This window comes from Carassius gibelio, chromosome B10, assembly GCF_023724105.1.
Source record: "Carassius gibelio isolate Cgi1373 ecotype wild population from Czech Republic chromosome B10, carGib1.2-hapl.c, whole genome shotgun sequence".
NCBI classification, from domain to species: domain Eukaryota; kingdom Metazoa; phylum Chordata; class Actinopteri; order Cypriniformes; family Cyprinidae; genus Carassius; species Carassius gibelio.
In genome coordinates this window covers 9,554,741-9,579,341 of record NC_068405.1, presented here as the reverse complement: position 1 = coordinate 9,579,341, position 24,601 = coordinate 9,554,741, and the positions used below count along the sequence as shown (strand labels likewise).

At 37.3% G+C, this 24,601-nt stretch overlaps 2 protein-coding genes across 4 annotated transcripts in view; both read right to left on the bottom strand.

Moving 5' to 3' along the window:
* Positions 1 to 24,601, bottom strand: part of LOC127966700 (protein unc-13 homolog B) — an 86,287-nt gene that overhangs the window by 11,993 nt on the left and 49,693 nt on the right. For 2 of the 3 annotated variants that reach the window (XM_052567882.1, XM_052567883.1), the window contains exons 11-31: positions 17,141 to 17,187; positions 16,873 to 16,951; positions 15,765 to 15,839; positions 15,450 to 15,669; positions 14,666 to 14,893; positions 14,433 to 14,574; positions 13,288 to 13,457; positions 10,822 to 10,937; positions 10,533 to 10,696; positions 8,357 to 8,507; positions 7,390 to 7,458; positions 7,210 to 7,299; positions 6,963 to 7,103; positions 5,894 to 6,024; positions 5,719 to 5,804; positions 5,506 to 5,632; positions 5,329 to 5,425; positions 4,059 to 4,202; positions 3,453 to 3,530; positions 2,376 to 2,453; positions 437 to 475 (exon numbers count right to left, since the gene is read on the bottom strand). In XM_052567882.1, the coding sequence (XP_052423842.1) occupies positions 437 to 475; positions 2,376 to 2,453; positions 3,453 to 3,530; positions 4,059 to 4,202; positions 5,329 to 5,425; positions 5,506 to 5,632; positions 5,719 to 5,804; positions 5,894 to 6,024; positions 6,963 to 7,103; positions 7,210 to 7,299; positions 7,390 to 7,458; positions 8,357 to 8,507; positions 10,533 to 10,696; positions 10,822 to 10,937; positions 13,288 to 13,457; positions 14,433 to 14,574; positions 14,666 to 14,893; positions 15,450 to 15,669; positions 15,765 to 15,839; positions 16,873 to 16,951; positions 17,141 to 17,187 (2,472 nt within the window). The remainder of the gene's footprint in view (positions 1 to 436; positions 476 to 2,375; positions 2,454 to 3,452; positions 3,531 to 4,058; positions 4,203 to 5,328; positions 5,426 to 5,505; positions 5,633 to 5,718; positions 5,805 to 5,893; positions 6,025 to 6,962; positions 7,104 to 7,209; positions 7,300 to 7,389; positions 7,459 to 8,356; positions 8,508 to 10,532; positions 10,697 to 10,821; positions 10,938 to 13,287; positions 13,458 to 14,432; positions 14,575 to 14,665; positions 14,894 to 15,449; positions 15,670 to 15,764; positions 15,840 to 16,872; positions 16,952 to 17,140; positions 17,188 to 24,601) is intronic. The other variant, XM_052567884.1, reaches the window with a different exon arrangement.
* LOC127966701 (uncharacterized) lies at positions 18,165 to 20,638 on the bottom strand. Its single transcript, XM_052567885.1, has one exon. The coding sequence runs from the start codon at positions 20,565 to 20,567 to the stop codon at positions 18,165 to 18,167; it is 2,403 nt and encodes an 800-aa protein (XP_052423845.1). The 5' UTR covers positions 20,568 to 20,638.

The window sequence follows — 24,601 nt, the reverse complement described above, 5'->3', positions numbered from 1 at the left end:
TGCATCTTTGCTGCATAAAGATATTATTCTTAAAAAAAGAAATAAAAAAATCTTAGTGACCCCAAATTACATAAGAGCTAGCATACAGTATAACCCTGGCTATTATTTGTTCAGCCTTTATTGATTTGAAATGTAGTCTGTACACTGACTGTCTGTTATGGGTCTGAGATTTGTGGAGGGCATGAAGTGAAGTTTTCTCCTGAATGTAATAAATTCCCCTATAAATCACAGACACGAGATGAAGGTCACAGTGAGCCGGTGTTAAAGGGGCTGAGGCATGGATGGGAGTTCACACACAGTTCAGACACGGCTGATCACTGGGACAGCGGCGAGTCTGTGGGCTGGAACGGGGCGCTTGGGAAATTGTTGGATTAAAAGGACAATAACGGATGAAACAACAAGCATGAATCTAGCATGGATGATCCCAATAACAAACCTCCTGTAACTCTTCCTCCTCATCCTCACTCTCTTCCAGCTGGGGACAGAAGCCACATCACACAGTCAGACTGAAGCTAATGTGGGACACCATACAAATACAAGCCTGCCATTATAGCACCTTCCTAACCAGTGTGCTGTGGAGCTATCAGGCCGACAGACCTCCTTGTAGAGTAAACCGGAGATGCATTTGATTCTGGTCTTTTTCTGAGACACATGCATCCCGAAATGTGGATGCAAATGAGAAAAGCTCCTTTAGAAGCACCTATAGTAATCCAAGTAATTTGTTATCTAGCTTACGAGTTTTCCAGTGCATAAAAAACTATTAAAACCTGCTGAATGTTTTTGAGAAGTACATAATATACTAAGACTTTCATCCTGAGGAAATGTTAAAAGGTTATAATTAAAAAAAATTAATTCATGTTTTATTTTTGTATTTGTTTTCTACAAATACAGATGTACGTTTTCTAATAAAGGTGAGTGAATATATATTTAAAACTTTCAATTTTCCAATGAGGTAAAGACAATTTTACATAAATGTTTCTTTTTAAATTCACTTGTTTTTTTATACCTTCTACACTTTACATCTTACACTATCTATTTTTCATAACATGCAGTAATACTAAAACCCCTAATCCTAATACATTTTTCTTGTTTTTAAGTAAAAAAATAAAATAAATAAAAATACCTACAACATCCCTTTTCGGAAATATTCAGTTTTTGAACATAAATGATGTAAACTCCAAATTGTCAATTACAAAAAATCATCCAACTAGTTTTTAAAAGACAACATTTAATCAACTACAACAACCTGTATGCGAGACTGGGATTTATCTGTCCTGCTGTCCAACAAATCTAAGAAAATAATACAATATCAAGTAAATGGAAAATAAACAGATCAGCAATGTGGAGAATCCGATGTCATTGTCTCATGCACAGAAACGCACGTAAGACTTCACTAATCCTTTACTAATCACCCTGAGACACGGACTCAACTAATGGCTCAACTCTCTCACACACACACACACACACACACACACACACACAGCACAATCTCTCATCCTCCCCGAATAAATAGAACCGAACTAATTCAAAATCACCTGGGTTCTAATCAAGCATTAATTCTATAATATACTGCACAACACAAGCAGCTACTTTTTAATTCTATGTGCTTTCACTAGATTAGAGTTACGTTGAATGGCCAGAGCAGAGCCTACTTTTACCCACCTCGCCATCTTTCACATTTTCCTCGATAACCTGATTAATCACAGAAGAAAGTGTAATAATAAGTATCTCTCAGAGCATCAGGGTCCATGGCGTTTCTTTAGGAACACACATACTTTATAGATACAGTGTGTGTATTTTGGGACACTGTGTACCCACCTCCTCCTCCTCTTCCTTAAGGTCCACTACTGCATCCAACTTTATTTTAAAAAAATAATGTTAATCACTTGCTTTATATACAGTATTTTTAGAGTCTGCAATCATGTCGTCTATGAAAAAATCTCAAATATAACTCAAAAACTGCTCTACTTTTCCTATCATCTAAAGAGATTTAAATTCTAGTCATACCCTGGCTTCCTCGGTGGCAGTCTGAGGAGAAAAGACACAAATACTGCTTTAACATCAGCCAAAACGCCTAAAGTCATAAAGAAATTATCTAAGTAAAAATCAGTTGTGGAACCCCTGACTAGAACGCTTTATTTATATCCTGCTGAAATCCAGGATGTAAAATTATTTATATCCTGCAAGCAAATCATCGACATATATAAATGATAAAACAACCACACTGCATCGAGCCCATCTGGATACAACAGGGAGAGTTCTCTTAATATGCAGAGAGACAACAGGCCGCTGATGTCCTCTGATGTCCCAGACAAATGAGGAGAGGACAAATGACTTTGCTTAAGGAAGGTCACCTTCCCCTGCTGCTCTCCTACCTGTTTGGCACCCATAGACTCAAACATCTTCTCAAGCTGGACACGCAGCTGCTGGACATTATTCATCAAGACGCATGGCTGAGGACAACGAGAAAGACACAGAGAGATTTATTACAAAAGATGACAATAAACATTAATGTACAGTGTAGTCTGTACACAAAATATGTTTTAATGTAGGCAAATATTTTAATATCAACAAGGATGTGGGCAAAAATAAAATACATTTGTTTTAAAAATAAATAATAGATAAAATCATTTTTACAGATTTATTTAAAATATAATAATTAAAAACATTAACCCTAAAATATTTATCAATTTAATACAATTACTAATATAATATATTTAAAATCAATCTATGGAATAAATATCAATATAAGGAATAAATATTATATATCAATATAAATATACATATACATACACAAATGACCCTGGAGCACAAGTCCAGTCCCTGGGGTATATTTGAAGCAATAGCCAAAAATACATTGTATGGGTCAAAATGATAATTTTTTTTTTATGTCAAAAATCATTGGGATATTAAGTAAAGATCATGTTCCATGAAGATATTTTGTACATTTCCTACCATAAATATATCAAAACGTAATTTTTGATTAGTAATATGCATTGCTAAGAATTCATTTGGACATCTTCAAGGGTGATTTTCTAAATATTTAGATTTGCACCCTCAGATTCCAGATTCTCAAATAGTTGCATCTCAGCCAAATACTGTCCTGTCCAAACAAACCAGACATGAATGGAAAGCTTATTTACTCTTCTTTCAAAAAATTGACCCTTATGACTGGTTTTGTGTCCAGGGTCACATATTCTAAAACATTAATGTGTATACACACACTTACACATATGCTCTTTTTAAATGTCTTATAGTATATAGTATATTATTAATAATATATATGTAATGCATATCTTCATATATCTTCATATACTGTATATTATGTCATTCACATAAATATGCATACAGTCAATATAAAGTACTTCACAAATGAAAGAGCAAAGACAAAGAGACATCTATTAGACAAACTAACAGAAATGTCATCCTTAACTACCAGAAGAATGACTTACAATCTTCTCCTTATCACAATAGGACGGGAAGCTCTTCTTCAAAATGGCACTGTACTGTAGCAGAACTTTGTCAATGGTCTGTGAAGACAAAGAAATAAGAACTGAGCTTAACGTTTTTCAAACGTCAAAATGTCTTGGTAATAGCATTACCAAGCAAACAAATGAAAAAGCAGGCTAACATTTCAGGGAATCTAGTAGAAACTCTCTGGGGCTCATCTCTGCACTCAGCGCTCTGTTTGCACTACCATAAAACTGCTGGACATCAGCCCAATGAGCTCTCCACGTGTCCGATAAAGATTCTTGAGGGAGCTATGCATTTCTCTCAGAGAAGCTTGCCAGACTTAGTCTGGGGACTGACTGAAGCTTAATGGAAAGAGCTGCATTAAGCATTTTCATTTGATTACAATAGAATCTCATTCTTTCAGACAAATGTTTTTGCTTCACTGATATTCTTCATTTGCTCTGCACTGAGATGCCCTTTGGCTAAAACAGGGCCATTCTCTCAGAAATCACAGATAATTCTCGAAACAAGATAATACTCTGACAGCCGACATTTGTTCTGACATGAATCTATTTGTAATCGGATTAGGAAGGACGCTGGTCCACCTTGGCGAACCGGCGGCTGTAGAGGGCCAAGACTTTGGGGTCGGGACACTCCAGTTTCTTGATGATCTCAAAGCTCTGGTTGAGCTGGGTGAAGACGTCCACCACCGAACAGGAGAAGAGAGCATGCTCTGACGTCTGCTGGAACTGTACAGGAGACACAAGAGTTATTTAAAAGACATGTCCATTCAGATTTGTGTCAGGACAGATCAGGTCACCTTTATTTAAATACTGTAGCACAATTACTGGACAATTTTCATGAGTATCCCTCATTATGTAGGTATGAGGATAATGCGTTTTGTTTATATAGAATAGTTCACCCAAAAAATCTAATTTGCTGAAAATTTACTCAAGATTTATCCAATATTTAGAAGAGTTTGTTTCTTCATCAGAACAGGTTTGGGGAATTTTAGCATTACATCACTTGCTCACCAATGGATCCTCAGCAGTGAATGGGTGCCGTCAGATTGAGAGTCCAAACAGCTGATAAATACATCACAATAATCCACAAATACCACTCACGTCCATCAGTTAACATCTTGTGAAGTGAAAAGCTGCATGTTTGTAGGAAACAAACCCATCATTAAATTTTAAACTGTCCTTTCTTGTCTCTTTGGACTGTTTTCACTTGTAAACAGTGCTTGATCTGTGCGTACTGCTCTCCTGATTCAGACAAGAGAACTTTTCACTAGGAAAAGCAAAATTATGAATAAAGCACTTGTATTTTAGCCAGAAGCAACAGTTTAAAGTTGAAAACGCTTTGATGGTGGTTTAGTTTATTACAAACATGCAGATTTTCACTTCACAAGATGTTAACTGATGGACTGAAGTGGTGTGGATTACTGTGATTTTTTTATCAGCTGTTTGGACTCTAATTCTGATGGCACCCATCCACTGCAGAGCATCCACTGGTGAACAAGTGACGTAATCCTACATTTCTCCAAATCTGTTCATATTAGGAAATAATTCATTTCCATGTTTGATGGCCTGAGGGTGAGTAAACTGTCAGCATATGTATAATGTTTTTTTTAGTTTTTTCTCGTAAACTGTTCCTTTAACAAGCAGGAAGAAACTCATTTTTGTACAGATGACCTAAAATTAATATAACTGCTCTTGAGAAACTTGCAAATGGCAAAACTTTTAGACGGTTAAACAGCAAAATGGCCAGTTTGTGGCCACAAGAGCATCATAATGGCCAAGAAACACTTCTGTGATGAAAACGTGTGAAAGACAAAAGGCTATTAGAGGGGAATTGCACTGAAAAACATCTTACTCCGTCTTTTTTATCTCTCTCCAGGGCTCCATGCATGAACTCCATGGACACATCCTCGTTCTCATCCAGCCACTGCAGCACAAACTGCTGGAACCACCTGGAAATGGCAAGACATAATGTGAACAAACAACAATAGAATATGCTTTTACTTCTGAATGAGTTGAAGAGCTCACTCACGTGGGGTATTCGGGAACAACTCCCTTGAAAGCTGGCAGATCCTTCACATATTCGTTATACAGCCATTTGACCTTGAAGTGCAGGTTCATGTAGTCTGCGCTCTTACACAGCCGGTGTTTTTCATGTTCTGTAGAAAAAGAACATGTGAATATGAACAACAACAAAAAAAATCATCACCAATTCACCCAAGCAATGAACCAAATTGGTACTGACCTTCCATGGCGTACTTCATGTCCTGAGAGAACTGATTCCACATGACCTCCGCACTCAGTTTTCCCACATTCAGCTCCTGAGGAAACCTGTAGAGAAACAGGAACACAGTGTCACATGATGGCAGGACAGTAGAGTTGGATACAGACTATGTATTTAGGTTTGTGTGCACACTTACTGGTTAAGGACTGGTGTATAGGAGTTACGGTCCTCCTCAATGATGGACACTATCAGAGTAATGAGTTTGGGCCAGAAGTCTAAGTTCTTGATGCTTGGGCCCTGATCTTCTGGAGTGCACTCCTCCTTATGCTGAGCAAAAGAAAACAAGAATGATTTGCTTGATTAACAGTAAAATAATTAATTATGATTAAACTTTTAATTACTGTACATTTAAATTCAAATTCAAATGTGAATTACATTACAGTACATAAATACATTATATTCTAAACTGGTATTTTAAATGATCAAAAAGGTAGATTTTAAAGGTGATGTGACATTTGATATTTAATGTGTAAACTGCACTTTAACTGTTAACTAAACTTTACAATAAAAAAACTTGAGTTTTGTTAATTGTAATAAAGCTGAATTAAAAGAAAATGACAAACTATTACATGAAATTTAAAAAAGAAAAAGAGAAATGAAAAGAAATTGAGAAATTGGCAAATTTCTGAATTAAGTAGTAATAAAAAAAAAAATCTAAAAACATTGATAAAATATTTAAATAAATAACAAAAGTGACAAGAACTAAAGTGAAAACTGAAATATATAAAAAATCAAATAAAAGCTAATTCTAAATATTTCTAAATACTATAATTATTATTATCATTATAAAAGCAATAATTAATATAAATAGAGCGTAATAATAAATACAATTATAATAGTGCAAGTAATTCAATGTTTATCTCTCATGAGAATTATAAAAAAACTATTTTTTTCAAACTCAAGTGAGGCACTTTGTAGCTAAACGCTACAAAAGATGACGAGACGACAGCCAAACATGTCCATCTAGGGCATGTTTACTTAGAAAAACAATGGAAAAGTAGCACAGTGGACAGAAAAGACGACATTCAGTGTGAACAGTGTGTTTAAGCATCCTCAACAGCCCAGCAGAGCATCAATGGCTTTGTGTCTTCACACTGTCTGGTGAAGCTTCTGGCCCAGAGATGACACACTTTAGCTTTAAGTCTTGTGAGAATACAAAGCGTTACAGTCATGAATGCTGGGTGGTAAAAGAGCGCTTGTCTAACCGTGTCTCCGATCTGAGGATATTGGCGACTGTACAGGTCTTGACAGTTGTTGAAGATGTAGTCATAGGTGGAGTTGAGGCAGGCTTTGACACAGTCTCGCACAACCTGACTGGCTCTCGGGGGACTCTGCAGTTCCTGGACCTGTCCAGAGTGAGACAGAAGACAGTAGAAATGAAGGACAAAATAAGCACTGATGGAATATATGGATTGAGGATTGAAACGAATAAAAAAAAAAATTCTTCTTTACCTTCATTCTGAAGAAGGTGATGCTGGTCAGGAGGTCCACAGTAGATTTGAGGTCCTGTAAACGCTCCTTACTGCTTGCAGGGAAGTTGTTCTGAGAAAGAGAAAAGTCACTGACAATCACCAATGTAAGCTCTAAAATGAAAATGTAAAAAATAAAACTGTTTATGCCACCAACACTCACTCGATACATTGAGAGGTCGATGCGCAGGGAATTGTGCAGCTGATCCAAAAGCTTGACAAACTTTTCTTTCTGCAAAACGAGAAAAATTAAGAAAGATTTTCAATCATCCAGGACACGGACTGGAAATATTTAGCTAATGCATCTGGACACATACATATATAGTGCACAAGACCTATGGACAAATATTTATAAGATACATTATGGTGCTTTTTGGTCCTTTTTAGAGATTTATAATATACATCAAAATCCAATTTTTGCTGTAATTCAAACTGAACAACATAAGCTTGAGTAAGTAATGATTTTGAGTCAACTAACACTCCAAGTGCTAAAGAAAACATGGCATTAACATGCGTATTTTTAATAGACAACTTACTGTAAGAATAACATCAGACAACTGACACAGTTGTCTTGACACTATAATAACAGCTTGCAGCTGAAGTGTTTCAATCTATAATGGTGATACTGAATGGTGAATCCCATGGTGCTGTACTTAGACAAAATTCTGCCACAATAGACACCTCCGTTTTCAAAATGGTCTTTCGATTTTGCACTATTTCCTGAATGAGGAGCTTAAAATGCTCACTGGTTTAGTGCTGACACATTGAAACTATGTCTACTATTTAAGTCCTTATATGAAAAGTCTCACAATGAACAAAATGTAGAAATACGACAAAAAAAAATAATTTTCTATCTTCCGTACTTCTTCCATTTACAGAGCTTTAGGTTTCACAAATGATCAGAAGGTCTGAATATTGAAAGCATGTTCAGTGATTTTTAGTTTGATGACAACATGTTTTACATTTAAACATGCTTATTCTTTGCAACAAGCTACCATAATTAATGACTTGCAATCTAAAATAAAATTAAAAATCGTAATGTTTTTTTATTTGTAAAAATCAAGACGATGTGAACAGACCTTCAGAATACCCCCGATATGTATGTGTTCTTTTGGTTCATTTGAACATACCCCAAAGTTGGATGCAGCAAATCTGTCGCTAGCGGAGACATTGGTGGATGCAGTGGTGTGGGCGTAGTAGGCGTTGATGTTGGCCAGCAGGGTGCTCATCACAGCAGGGACCCCGGGACACATATACTTAGACGAGAGACATGCAAAGTGCCTGTATGCACAAAGAGGAGGAAGATGCAGAGGATAAAAGGGCTTCAATTCAAACACATCCACTATATGTCCACTCTGTGAAAAAAAAAAGACAATCACTCTATTCCAAAACCTAGCCTGGCAGCTTTTACAGTCCTGACACAAAAGCGTGTCTGTACTAAAAGGAACATATTCTCTTCAAAAATGCAGTCTTTAGATCATTTTGAAAGCAGCATCGAAATTATTCTTTTAATCCCAGAATGCACTGCAACAAGCTCAGTGAAAAAATACATCCAAGATGGCAGGCAAGGCAACAGAAATATTCATTATAAATAAACTTAACAATAGCTCAGTGTAATTAAAATGCAATTCAATTACTAATTTATTAAATGCAATCAATAATATTTGTACTGCACAGTCAGCTTAGCAACATGCCAAACTGCTGATAAGCAGTTATTTTAGTATGACTGACATTATATTGATAATACAGTTGATATTATTGTTATTGTTAATATTTTGAATGTCATTTTGTTGTGTTTCTGTAATTTTTATTAGTTTTTATTGTTTTTGTTACATATTAAATATACAGTTTTTAGTAAACAGAGCGAAACAGTTCGCACATGGCAAAATAAATAAATAAAAACAAAACACTGAACTGAGATGAGCGCTACACGTTTGGCTCTCACTCAGTGGCAATGGCTTTCTACAAAAGGTCTGCATATGAGGCACCTAGTTAAATCACTGCTGATTGGCTGGCTAGATGGATCTGTCAGTGCTCCAACTGGCCTTGTGGCCCATTCGGTGTGAGATATGGTCGCTTGCGTGTGCTTTATTTGAGCGATGTGCTCCGTTAATGAGCATCTCCTCACACTCCAGAAGCCTGATCGAGATTGACTCACACTCAAGCCATTAACAAGCACAGACATGAACAGCACTCAGGAGTTCATTTCTTTACTGCCCTTGCTAGTCAAGATCCAGATACTGCCATGGCGAACACTACATTTATTCATCCCTAGCTCACCTTTACTGATTGGCAAAGTTATTATAGTGGGGCTGTAGTTTATTTAGATGCTCAAAACTTGCCATAATATCTTGTCGTGTGCCACTGCTTCAGTACGTTTATCAGGTAATCTGACCTATAATGTGTGCAAAAGCTCACAACCTTTCTCAAGTTTATATGTAAAAAGCACATTAAAACTAATGTGGATTCAAAACCACATGGATTCGTATTACGACACTTTTATGCCCTTTTTGGATTTCTTTCTTAGTTAACCAAACTTTTAATGGAGGGACATACACCTGAAGTTTCACCAAAAATATTTTCATTTGTGTTTTAAGGAAGTCTTATGGTTTGGAACGACATAAGGATGAGAAAATGATTCACATTTTCATTTTTGGGTGAATCAACCCTTTAAGTTAAGCATAATTGTGTATTACAGTATGAAAGATAAAATAATTGATAAATTGATAACTGATAAAATTATTTCAGAAATATGGCTTTGTATATTTTCCATCGGTAATTGATCTCATTGGATGAATGGGTGCCGTCAGAATGAGAGTCCATACAGCTGATAAAACATCACAATAATCCACAAGCAATCAGTGAAAAGCTACATATTCATAAGAATCAAATAAATCATTAAGATGTTTTTACTTTAAACTCTCGCCTTCGGCCAAAGCAGTCCACAATCCATAATAACACTTCCTTCACAAAGATGTTAATTGATTGTCTGGAGGGGTGTAGATTACTTGTGGATTATTGTGATGTTTTTATCAGCTGTTTAGACTCATTCTGATGGCACCCATATACTGCAAAGGATCCAAATCTTGGTAAACGAGTCTTGTAATGTTACAATCTGTTCTGATAAAGCAACAAAGTGGTGTGCATCATGCATCGTGCTTAGAAAAGAAAGATGAAATGTGAACGTAAAAAAATAAATATGAAAAATCAGTAAGAATGCAGCAAAGTAAAACAGATGGCCTAGTGGACAGAATGAAGATATATGACGACAACTGATGATAGTATGGAGGGTGGACTAATACATACGTCATGGCCTGGTAGATGGATTCAATCCCATAGCGCATTGCAAATTCATCCACTATTTCTTGTGGCACATCATCAAAGTAGACTTTCCAGGCATCATCGCCACGGGCTTCTGGGATTTTCACCACACCCTGACCGAGGACATCTGTGATGTGATGAAAGAGGTTCTACAAGAAAGAGCAGAGGCTAAATATTAGTGACTAAAAGAGCAGCATCCACTGACTGATAATGAAAGATCTGTACATGGTTAATGCAGACACTGGTAGTCTGTGAGCTGCTTGTGTTGCTCTACCTCATGTAGACAGGTGTACTGGATATGGTAGGGGGCCACTTTCTCTTCACCCTTAATTTCCACACTGATCTGAAGACGGATGGCACCAGAAACAGCAGACTTGTCCGTTCTTTTCTCTGTGGCATGAGATACGTATGTAGAATAATTACTATATGTGCAGACATATTTAACCCGAGGGAACAGTGCAGTAAAAATAGCTGCTCAGGGTTAGATAGGATCTGAATGTATTTGTGTGGGTGTGTGTGTGTGTGTGTGTGTGTGTGTGTTAGGGCTGCACAATAAATCAGTAAAGCTGGTTCTGTAATCAGCTGTAAATCTCTACACGTGTATGATGGAGCAGCGTTTACTACACAGAGCCGTTTTTCACTGACAAGCTGCGCAAAGCGTGCAAAATATGATCGTGGTTTTGTGCAGCTTGTCAGTGAACAATGGCTCTGTGTAGTAAATGCTGCTCCACCTAAAATGGTTTCGCGTGCAGCCCTAGTGTGTGTGTGTGTGTGTGTGTGTGTGTGTGTGTGTGTGTGTGTGTGTGTGTGTGTGTGTGTGTGTGTGTGTGTGTGTGTGTGCCCACAATAAAACTAACTTGCCAAAGGAATCTCTTTAGTGGTGATTGCCAAAGGAATCGTTTCATTCACTTGATAGTTTCAGGTATAATAAAGTACAATGAATGGGTTAGCCTTTCACGTTGACTATACTGAGAACTACAAATTTGGATTTATTGATGTGCGTTTCATTTCTACATAATATGGATGGAAGGATGTAGTTGTTTCAGAGCAGATATCATAATCGAAAGTCATTAAAAAAACGTTGATTTTATAAAAATGCAATAAAATTATTATTAAAAAAAAATATTTAAACATTTTCATTATTCAAAATGATCTACCATCTAATAAAAATGTCTGCTATCTTTTAATTATCAAAAATTTTAGTTAACAATAACAACACTATAGGAAACAATTTGGTGCATAAATACAGAATGTGTAGTCACAGGGTTGTCTGTACTTAAAAGACAATTTACAATCAATGTTTATTATTTTCATATTTTATATTCAGGTTTTCTCTCTCCAAACTGATAAATCCTTAGGAGGTTTTTTTAATAGAAACACTGGGTTCTTCTTTCCCTAACCATTTCCCCTGACAGGCAAATTATTGGGATAATTTATATGTGTCGGCTAAGTGGTGAATTTCCGACTGGAGTGGGCTACATAATAATCAAGGGAAGATATCTGCTTCAAAGGAGGGAGGGGGAGAGAGAGAGAGAGAGAGAGGGGGGGGGGGGAGAGGGAGAGAGAGAGAGAGAGAGAGAGAGAGAGAGAGGACGATACGGGTGAGAAACAGACAAGAGGACATGAAGCTGAATTACTGCTATTGAGAATAATTGTTACAGCAGATGTGGTGGCCAGAGATTCAGAGGAAAAACAATCAGAACGGTTGAACAGCCTTTACAAATGAGCACAGCAGAAATGAGAGAATAAACAAAGGCTAGATTACATCAGAATAATAATCAAATGTGAAAAAAGCAAGAGTGAGAGACAGAAATACAAGTTTATTTGGAACAGTGGATTTCATGGTTGGGACGTCCTGGAGGCCTCTGGGCCACTGCACACTGAGGTAATTGGGCGAGAAGGGATGTGCTGTCAGGATGGGAGACATGGGTAATGGAGTATACACACAAATCTTAGACGCATGGGCTATGTCCCACTTACAGAGAGGTGGTCTACAGCATTCATCATCATAAGCAAGTCCCACGATTCAGTATAGTGGTGTTTCTTGTACTACAAAGAACTAAAATACATTTGCATGACTAATACTAACAAGGGAAACGGACATTATATGGAATAGAGCAGCATGAACATTTCTCAAAATTTCTCCAGAAAAAAGAAACTCATGTGATTTCAGAACTGTGAGGGTGACTAAATCTTAACTAATTTTGTATTTTTGGGGGACGGGAGTGAACGGTCCCTCCAACAAGTACACAAGTCAATGTGAATGTTTTTTGCTCTGTAAGTGCCTTGGGTTTAATATTTTAGCAACAAAATAACCCCTTTCCTTTTATAGAGAAGTCAAAGCACAGCAGAGAGGTTTTCCACAAAGGACCAAACACATTAAAAAGATGCATCCAGCCACAATGACAGCACACAGTGTCGTCTGAGGAGATGCTTTGCTCTTACGGCTAGTTTACACTCACACAACAAACATCAGCCTATACCAGATTTAGTTGGATCAGTGTAAACATTCCAATAGTTTCATTCCAACATTCTAAATCAAATAACCAATTTTAATATGACTGAAATGCTGCCGGTTGTTGGCACAGTGAAAACAAGCTCTCCATATCCCGCACTTCCCTGAACTTCTACATTATCGCAGAGAGATCAAGACAAGGTGTAGCCTATACTCTAAAGCTCAATGTAAAAAAAAAAATACAAATAAAAATAAGAACATACAAAGCAGTAGCTGATGGCTTACCGAGGTTATACCAGACGTCCATTTCTCCGCTCAGTGTGCGAACCTCAATGATGCTTTGGCCCAGGAAATCATCAGATTCTCTCTTTAAACGCTGCTTTACTCTTGACTTTATGTCATCATCTTCATCCCAAACACGAACTTTGATGCGATCAGAGGAGTTATGGCATTCACTGGAAGACAACACATGTCACATGACAACACAATCTGTGTTAGAGATCAGAAACTATGGGTTTGATTTTGTAAGGCTGTGCCCTCCAGAGATTGCATTTGTCCGCCGCACACAAGTACTCCTTAAGACAAATAAAAATTATAAATTGCACTTTTGAGTCATGAACTAGTGTGATTTTTGGTAACACTTTATTTTTAGGACCAATTGTCACGGTTCAGGAGAGTACTACGACGCATACGTGTGGTGCTGCTGATATACGAGACGGCATTCTGACGCAGAACCCAGATTCACTGCACCTTGTTTTCAATCAGAGGAATACATATGCATGAGTCATGATACTCTTGTGAATGTGTGTCGAAGACTGACGTGAAAGAGAAGAAATTGTTAAATAAAGTCATTATTTTTGTTTTCTTAGCGCACAAAAAAGTATTCTTGTTTTCTTGAGAAGTATTTTAAAAAGTATTCTCCATTTTGGAGAGTATCACATACATAAACAATGTTTCTTTTGTTATCTTCGCACACAAAAAGTATCCTCGTAGCTTCATAAAATTAAGTTTGAACCACTGATGTCACACGGATTATTTTAACGATATCATTGCTACATTTCTGGATCTTGTAAAGATCCTTGCTGTCTATGGAGAATCAGAAAGCTCTCGGAATGCACCAAAAAAATCTTAATTTATGTTCCTTGATGAACGAAGGTCGTGCGGGTTTGGAACAACATTAGGGTGAGTAATTAATGACAGATGATTTTTGGGTGAACCATCTCTTTAAGATATGATTGGATTGAATAATATTAAAAACAGGCCAGTGGCTCATCCACAGCCTATTCACTCAGACAAGTTTTTTCCACTACTGAAAAGAGACTGGATGAAAGCTGGGTGACACACATTCTGAGCAAGACAGCCTAGAGCAACAAAGGAACAAAGAGTGACACTACAATCAAAGAGATGGTCTAGGATTGGTCTATACTTACAAATGATACTTTTCCTCCCAGACAGGATTGAGGTTGCCGTAGATCGTCTTGGTCCTCTTTTTGGTTTTACCCACCTGGACAGTCACGTAGGGGTCACTGGAACCAGTCTTATCTTTAGCTTGCAGTCCTTGAGCACAGACAACTATAACCAAGACAGATAAGACGACGGGAAGTCAGAGACATTAAAAATGCAATGACATTTCCAGAAAAATGACATGTAATTGTTTTTGAACCTGTGATGGTGATCTTGGCTGACCACTTGGACGTTCCATCCAGGACGCTCTGCTTGATGGTCTTCATCTGCTGAGCATGGATAGCCTTGCTGACCACAAACACATCTCGGATGACCTCAAAGATCTCAGGCTTGTTCCTCTCACGGATCTTCATGCGATCCTTCATGGCCATAATGATGTTCTGAGTGCGGTCCTCGGCACCATGTTTGGAGCTCTTTTCAGCCGCGCCTGAATTAGAGAGTTAACTACGCTTAACAACATTTTTATTTGTGGAGATTGGATTAATGACACTGTAAATAACATGCAAAATAAATAAATAAATAAATAATAATAATATTTGTTGCATTTTCATGTTCCATTTGCAGAAAATACTCTGTCAAAACAACCTAAAAAAACCAACAACTGTAAAATATGGCAAGCTCATAAATCCAATAAACACCCTGACTTATAAAATATGTGTGTGATGATTATTTTATGGTGAGCATCACCTCTAAATCATTTTCTTAATTTTGGCTAATGGACCTGTCAACAAGGAAGATGTCACTGAAGGAAGTCTATTTGGGTAAATGAGTTCAACAAGGCAGATGTCTAATATACGTAGATTAAAAAAAAAAAAAATGTCGTCTTGTAACCGACTCACTGTCTGACTTAGAGTGAAAGCACCAGTAACACAGGCTGTGTCTGAACCACACAAATGTGGCCTTCACAGGCAGCAGATGAAGGTAGGAAGGAAGCTGTCAAGCTAGTCTTTTGGTTTAGACATAGCACAGGTGCTCATACTTACGCTGCAGGCAGTCAGCATTCAGCAGCTCCTGACACTTCTCATGACATTTGACCCCGCACTCCGTGCAGCGCATGCCCTGCCGCGCAATGCCCCAAAGAAGCCCCTCACACTCGTAACAGTAGGTTGGCGTTGTGGCTGTCCATATCTCAAAGTTGTGAGGTGTTGTACAAGAAATGGGGTAGATTAAAGCTTGCAGCGTTTTCTTATACACATGGTTCTTCTGTAGAAGTTAAAGAGTAAAAGTAATCAAATATTTATTTAGAAAACACTTATTTTAATATAGTAAAAAAAAAAACAGATAGAAGTTAAACTAACCAGTTCCTCATCTTTTATGGAGGAGCGCGAGGCCATCGCCGATGCAATGCCAGCCTTCCTGGCTTGGACCAGTGACTATCATACAAAGAATAAATGTTAGAGCAGTGCAAACCAATAGAAAATCTCTTTAAACACTCCTGGTAAAAGAGATGCTAGATACCAAGTGGAATCCAAATGTCAAAACTAAACATCTAAGCCAAAGTGCAAAAACACAGAACTTCAAAACTAGGGGTGGTGACTATGGGATTCCCAGAAATCAAAGGGGAAACCAATGCCTGTGCAATAAGGGGATGAGGGGTTAATAGAGGGGTTAATAAAGAAACCAAACAATTACGGATAAGCCTAAGTATGAACAGAAGCATGTAAAATACCCTGTTAAATAGAATCAAACTACCCGCTCTAAAACAGCCCTTTGAAAGTGATGTTGGAGGAAAAGTAAAACTAATAAAAGAAAACCAGTGGAAAGAACCATTTTTTGCTAGCTTGCATATATAGTATATCAAGTAAGGTTGAAATGGTTTGCAAATACATTTATTAAAATATTAAATATTTTTTTATTTTAATACCATAATCCATATACAGTATTTATGGTATTTCACTGTAACAGCCTACTTTTGCATTGTCATGTTTTCTAGCTGTGTATTTGCAAACTATTATAGCAATACTGATCCTGTGGATGCAGTATGATCTTGATATACACAAAAAAGGTAGGTTCAGTCATATGGGTTATTCTCAAAACTTACCATAGCCTGACCATGCAGAGTGAATGCATTCAAAAGAGTTGTAGAGGTTTAATTTTATGTTTATAATGGGGAGGAGAGAGATCAGAGAGTTGTTTTACTTCAGAATTTAAAAGTTATAATGGCTGTCATTTATTGATTATAAAACTTAAAACTGCTCATATTCTGACATTTTTGTCTGAACCAGATTTGTCAACTTAATAGTGTTTTTACCTTATGTTATAAGACTGAAAAAGTAATATTTTTGAAAGATTTGGACTGATGCTGTTCCTACTGGAAAACAATACCATTTTGAGAATTATAATAAAAACATTTGTAGCTTTTGTTCATTTTAATGCAAGGTGAGGCCACATGGAAAGAGTACTTACCACATCGCTAACCAGAGGGATAGCTTTTTTCTTTCGAAGGTCTGGCATACTGTCAATTCCAAATATTCCACTCCCATTTCTGTGGATATCAACACTTTGTATAGGAGTATTTTCCATGCTTAATTAATACACAGACAATGAATGCTTAAATAAAATGTCACTAACTTCTTATAAATAATTCTATATTTTCATAAATACTTCCATTAAAAAAAGAGAAAAAGTAAAATACAACAATGCAACTAGCAATAATGCTTAAATAGAAACTTACCCAGCTTTAATCCAAGCATGTCTTGAATTATCTCCATTTTCTTTGCCCTATGGCATCAAAAAACACAGTTTAGATTAATCCGTGTGTACAAGGGAAGCAATTAAACCTGAGAAACGCCTAAGATAAATGCAGAGGACACAGGATTGGTTGAGTTTCACCAAAAGGTCTGCGAAAGCAAACCAAAACTAGACAACCAAAACATGACTTTGTATAGAAGAAGTCCTCACTGATGAAAGTACTTAATCTGATCGAAATGACTGACATGCAACTCATAAGATCAGCGCAAAATCAATGAAAGGGGGGAAATGGCAAAGCAAAAAAAACATAAATTTTAGGATAATTACTGTATATGAACACAGCCCAAAAAACACTTTTCACTTGTTGACAGAAATGAGTGAAACCTTGAAAAACATTTAGCAAACAGCATCTGTGTTTTCCATCTGAGGTTAACCATTTATTATTTTATTTTTTTTAAATGGCATGAGCATTCTTCCTCAGATAAATGGAACTACAGCTGGATAGCTGGAGTTCCCCAAGGGCATGCGGTATGTTTCAACTGCTCTTAAAAGCAACAATGTAGCAAGACGAAGACCAGCATTTCAAGTTATTAATAATTTAAAAAGATGGCAAATCACATTCAAGTAAAACAAAACAGAAGCAAACAACACATGTAACCATTAAAAGACAAAACATTGAGTTTTAAACGCAGAAGTTTTCTGTATTTGGCAAACTCAAGAAGCAGGCAGCCTTGTACATCAATCATATGTTTAAAAAATAATGCATTCAAATAAACTTTGGATGAAAGAAAGAAAACTGGCATTAGTGGAAAAAATGAAAAAAATGAAATAACGACTGAGAATTGACCAAAATATAATCATGACCTGGTCATCATCCCTGCTTCCCTCTGAAAGACAGAGCAGGACAATAAAGAAAAAAGAAAAGAACAACAATTGATAAACGGTATTAAAATAAGAAAAGATTGACAGAAGTGGGAACATTTTGTTCAACTTAATTACAGGTATAACTAACCATAAACAAAGGCAATGTTTGTACCTTGTTTAAATTCCTCCTCAGAGAAAGTGTTCTTTGAGGCATTGGCAATCCTGGATAATCTATGTCGATGTCTCTTCTCTTTGAGCACACGTTGAATATTGGCAAGGCACTTCTGGTGGTGAGGGTCTTCAAGGGCAGGTTCATTGTCAAGACTATGCTCCACCTGTTTTCCATTAACATCTGCCTCCAGTGTTCCTGAATTGGTGCCCTCTGGACTTATTTTGATATTACCTGAGCCAAATGCCATTTGTTGAGCACAAGAATCAACAATGCCTGAACTCAGATCCACATGTTTTGGGCTAAGCTCTGGAATACACCGCTGATTCTGATCTGTTAGAGGTTCCTCTACAGTATCTAAGTGGTCTAATGCATAGTATTCAGTTGGAGTATGTGACGGGGAAATTGTGCTAGGAGTTGACAGTAGAGGATCAAAGGCTTGAGAATTACGTTGCCGGTTTAGTAATTCCCTCAAGTCCTTCCCATTGAATGCAGCTTCGATGCCTTTTTGAGGAGAAACATTGAGATCTAAAGTCGCACCATCAGAAGGTTCAACAGTGTCTACATTTGAGTCACTGAATGTGGTGCTATCCTCCTCAAGGTCATTGGATATGGAGGGACTTGGGACTACAGACTTGGTGTCCTCATCTAGACACTGGGGTTCAGGTGTGTCAAGCTTTGTCAAGGCTCCCCTTAGAGCGGAGTGGAAGGTTAGCATGGCTTTACTTATCTTTACAACATCATATCCTAGATTAGATGGCTGTGACTCTTCAGTGTCCGTATTTTCAGAATAATCTGGGTCATACACATCTGTGCAAGCACCGTCTGGCCAGTCTTTCTCCAAATCTACATCACAGAGGCAATGCTCACATGAGGAGTGTAGATTTTGGCAACCGTCATCACAGTCTGTCATTCCAACGGTTGAACAACTAAGACTTCGGGAAGGCCCACTACACGATTCATCAGCATATGCATCCATGGTGTGGTATCCAGAACTGCGAGAGTACATGCAATTTGACGTGCAGTCGCAGCAAATGTCACTGATAGTTTGATTCTTCGAATGCCTCCAATCTACAACACTAGATGAGCTGGATGGGGAATCATGGTTTCCAAACAGTAGGGATAGGTGTTCAGAGCTGCTACGTGATGAATGACTGGTCTCGCCACCATTGTACCTGTACCATGTATCTGGGCGTCCAACAGTTTCCAATTCGTCTGCACTGTTCTGGCAGGAGCAGTAATCCTCCTCACTCCATCCAGTGTCTCCACTCCATCCTCCTTCTCCACTAACGCTCAACTGCATTTCCGAACGTCTCCAACCACTGTTCTCTTGGTCAGTCTCCCTAGAATAATAACTTCCTCCTTGATCTCGACTGTTAGAACTGTGACCTGAGGATAAGGAACTAGTGCTTGTAAAATCTTGCCCATAAAGATGACAGTAGCTGGACTTCTTAAATCTGGAACAGGGTGCATCTAAGTTGTCAGAAGCTTTGGGATTGTGTAATTTGGTTCTTCTTGGTACATCTCTGTAATCAGTTTCCACATCACACCCTAACTCATTCGGTCTAGCCGACAGAGGTCTGCCTTCATTCTTCTCCAATTTTCGATGCTTTACTACTGGGCTTCTATTTCTACTTTGCGGGAGAGGAACGGCATTCTGCCTATCTGGACTTCTTTGATGAGCCGCAACTCTTCGAGGTGATGGATTCCCTACAGCACCAACTGAATACATCTCCTCAATTTCCAACAGTACAGCATCTACACAGCAAGACACCTCATCTACTGAGCCACTTACAGACGTCAGGTATTGTCGCAAATCTGATATCTCCTCTTGGATTTTATTAATCCCCTGTAGCTCCTTCAAAATGTGTTCCACTATGGTGCTTGACCCTACTTCTCTTTTCTTGTCCTTGTCCCTACTTCGGCTTGGTTTATCCATTGCACCTCTTCCATCTACACATCCACTCTCTTCTGCTTGGTCTTTGGGCTCTAATTCTTTCATTCCCATGATGGATGGAATGGTGATACTGCCATCACTATTACGCCTCCCCTGCCCAATAACGGCACTCTTGGAGGTTTTAGTCTGACTTTCAAAACTACGCTGGGTTGAGAGACTACACTCATGAGTAGAGGGATCTCTCTTAATGCCACAGATGAACATGTCGTCCTCTATCTCCACTGGAGAGTGCTGGGAGTCATAGGCAGTGTACTCCCCTGATCCCTGGAGGAACTTCTGGATCTTCTTGCGTAGACTCTGACTGACCTTGGGACTCTGGGTCCTCTTTTTGCCAAGTTCTTTTTTCTTAGACATTCTTTGCTGAAGTTCACCCGACCCATTTGTTTCATCTTGCTCATTGGAACGACTCCGAGATAACATCCCTTAGAATGGGGCGTGCCTCAGGTGCTGACCAGAAGCTTGAAGCTCTGGTGCATGCGATTACAGAGCTGTTGCATTTCACCTACAGTACACGAGGAAGCATTTTTCAGTCAAGATCATAACAGAGCTTCACGCTCACCTGACATTTTAGGACAATGTCATGCATAGATATTTTACAGACATATTGAAATTTGAATCAGTTATATATAAGCATGCACAATCAATCTAAAATAATCAACATTTATATTCATGACCATTCAGTCTTTTGCACTGCTTGATGCTATTGTGCAGTTCTAAAACCTAGCGAGCTTCCTGCAGAGGCACTCCCAATTTGAAAGGTAGCCATCTTAATTGTGCAGCCTACAAAAATACATTTGGTCTAATTGTAAGGCTATTTGTGTGACACAGTTGAGCTGCAGCCTATGTAGGCCATTCCAAACCAATTGGTTAGGATTCTACCTTAGAAGGCAGAACACTATCACTTGGAACAAAGCTTGTGACCACATATTTCATTACATACTATAAAGTAAGTGCACAGTTGAGGTGCTGAATGCAGTTTCATAATTTATTCTAATGGAGACTTTAATAAAAAAGTAATGCTACAAACCAAGAGTGTTAACACTGCCAACTCTCTCATACACACCCAAGTAAAAAGTCACATTACAGAGAGAGGGTAATAGTAAATATATCTGGATCTCTGCCATGTACTGAAAAAGTACCACAGACAGTAAAATGGATTACAGAAGGTTTACACTGTGTTTACAAGGATGTACAAAGCATCCTTTGTAACGGCTTGCCAATTAACCTATTGTAGTCATTAACTGTTATAATGTTAAAACATATGCAGCTGAAAAAGATCCCTAATGAACATGGGTTAAAAAAAACAGCTCAGGGAGTAAAGTTGTACATGGTTAATCAAATCGGACGATTATGCAGTATGCAAACTTTTTTTTTTTTAAAGGTACAAAAAGTGACATGACATTCAGCCAAGCATGGTGACCCATTCTCAGAATTTGTGCTCTGCATTTAACCCATCCGAAGTGCACACACACACACACACACACTGTGAACACACACCCAGAGCAGTGGGCAGCAATTTAAGCTGCAGCACACGGGGAGCAGTTGGGGGTTCGATGCCTTGCTCAAGGGCACCTCAGTCACGGTATTGAGGGTGGAGAGAGCACCCCATCTACAATTCCTGCCACCCCGAGACTCGAACTCACACGAGTTCACACGAGCCATGACTTCCCCATAAAGGAAAGCACTCAGCTCATATTAAGCATTCAGTTGTAGAAACAATTCAGGTCCAGACTTTGCCAAACTGGTGGGGCATATTCCACATAGAACACAACATATTATCTTCTTGCCTGTCAGCTCTTCTAACAGTAACAGTTACAGCACACGGAGGGTGACAGGCCAGCTGTATTCACTGTGCATCATGATTGTTAATCAGAACCTGCTGGGTCTAATAGCAGCTTCACCCTATTTCCTGCCTGTCAGGACAAAATGTAAGCTAGTCTCATCTGTACACTCGAGGCTTTTCACTTTCATTTATTTAGAGACACTCTTTTACCACATTCAATTATTTTAAACAAATACTGATTTACACTGAAATAGAGGTTGAAATATAAATAATTATGACAATTAGATATTGACGTAATAATGAGTAGATAATGTTGGGACATGATTATTGTCTTGTAGTTCACAATGTTTCAAGTCTATTATCAACAATTTTCTGAGATCCTTTATATCCAATAATAATGCAGATGTGTAAATACACTATTTCCTGTAATATGTGTTAGCAATAAGGCAGTCATTGAAATTCAGATACTGTCCTCGTGTTATTCTCCAAAAGCATTTAATGGCCAACATGATCTTTACTGTGACTTCAACATTGAGCGTTTAGGTTGGCGGCTTTCAAGGGCACATTTTGGCTGGCTGCCACGTGTCTCCAATAGGCTAAAATAAATGTCAGGGACAGCACATTTTATGATGGATTTTTTACTTACCATTTAATACAGGAAATGACATACTTTCAAACGGAGCACTTTGAGATATATTTTAATTACTTGAAGTTAAAACAGCTCAAGTTAAAATTCGACAATCAGTGTGCTCTAATTTTGTATATAATTAACATTTAATGTCCCCTGTTGCAGTAACTTACCATAAAGTTTTGTATTAAATACTCTGAATTTCAAAGTCACATTTAAATATTCCCATTATAGGTTTAACCTCCGTCCAACATCTCCCAAACGGTTGAATTTTGTGTTCACATGATAAGAGCACAGTTGGCAGAAACCAATAATGAGACACTCTTTGAAGGACCAATGAAGCCATTACTGATATGTGACTAAAAAGGCCTGGTTAAACTTGCTGGAATTAGATGAGATTGTGAACCAATTTCTGTGACATTTATTCCGCTGATAGCTCAGGTATCAAAATATTTCAGATTGTTGCCTAATTTGCAATTAAAAACCAAGAGACAGATATGCCTCATAATTTCTAATACGAAACTATCTGCTCACTACTCCGCTACTTCTCAGGTTAATCAGCTCTCACTAGTAGTGGTGCTCCTGATTTACATAGGCCAAGTCATATATAAGTTTTATTAAATTCAGAATGTTTTGAGCCAGTGTGAAATATTGATTTGTAAATTCTGCTGCCTTCCCTTAAAAATGAATAATTTATCTGACTGACACAGTCTAGAATTTGTCATAACTGCAAGAATATATAGACTACCGGTCAAACGTTTGGAATAATTATGATTTTTTAAATGTTCACCAAAGCTGCAAATTATTTGGTTATAAAAATAAATAATAACAGTAATTCTGTGAAATATTATTACAATTTAAAATAACAGTTTCTTGTAAAATCTATGATTCCAGTGATGCAAAGCTGAATTTTCAGCATCAGTAATTTCAGCATCATCTTCAGTGTCACATGACGCTTTGCTGCTCAAGAAACATTTATTATAATTATCAATGTTGAGAACAGTTGTGCTGCTTTTTATTTTGTGGTATCCATGATACATTTAAAAGTCTAGGGTAAGAAGAAATAAAAAAAAAATGTATTCCGCAAGGATACATCCAATTGATTTTAGAAGAGACTGGTATTTAAAAAGCTGTTTTTTAAACTTTCTATTTAAAGAATCCTATAAAAAATGTCTCACTGTAAAAATGTTTTTAGTGTTGATGATAACAACAACATCAAATACTGTTAAAGACTGGGCATCAATTAATAATGGACAGTAATTGAACAGCAAATCAGCATATTAGAGTGATTTCTAAAAGATCATGTGACACTGAGTAATGATTCTGAAAATTTACTTTGCATCATAGAAATAAATTACATTTGAAAAAATTAAAATATAAAACAGCTGGTAATATTTCATAATAGGACAAAATTATCCCAAAGCAGGTGCTCTACCCTGTCTACTTTATTTTTTATCTGCAGTCAAAAAAGAATGAGCCAATTTTTTATTTATTTATTTTTATATATATATTTAACAATATTTTTATAAAAAATACTTTCTATTAATCCTGGTGTTTGGTGTCTGTGATCACTATTTAAAAGGACTCAAATCTATATTTTAAGACTTAAACGAGCTGAAAACTGAACAACATGGTTAACAATAATTAAATTACAATAAATATCCACCTTTAGTTTATAAAACACCATCATGCATTCAACATTTTAGATGAACCTCATAAATTAGAGAAACGTTCCATTAAAGGAATAAATCATTTTCGTCCAAAATCGATTTTCAGATGAAAAATGCCCTCGACATTCCTTGACAAATTTCATACGAATCATCATCACAAGACTGAAAAAGTACACAAAAAGTATAAAACTTACCTTCAGAAGAAAAATTTAAAAAAAAAAAAATCAAGTTTCACTTTGAAGATTCAACATCCAAACCACCTGCATATAAAACAGCTACTGGATCTTAAATGTTTGACCTAATCAACACACTTGTTCTGCAAGGACTTATCCAATCGGCTACTTGGGGCAATCCAACACATCTTGAACAAAGA

Excerpts from the sequence above, each read along its gene's own strand:
- LOC127966701 (XM_052567885.1), bottom strand. The coding sequence starts at position 20,567 with ATGTTATCTCGGAGTCGTTCCAATGAGCAAGATGAAACAAATGGGTCG.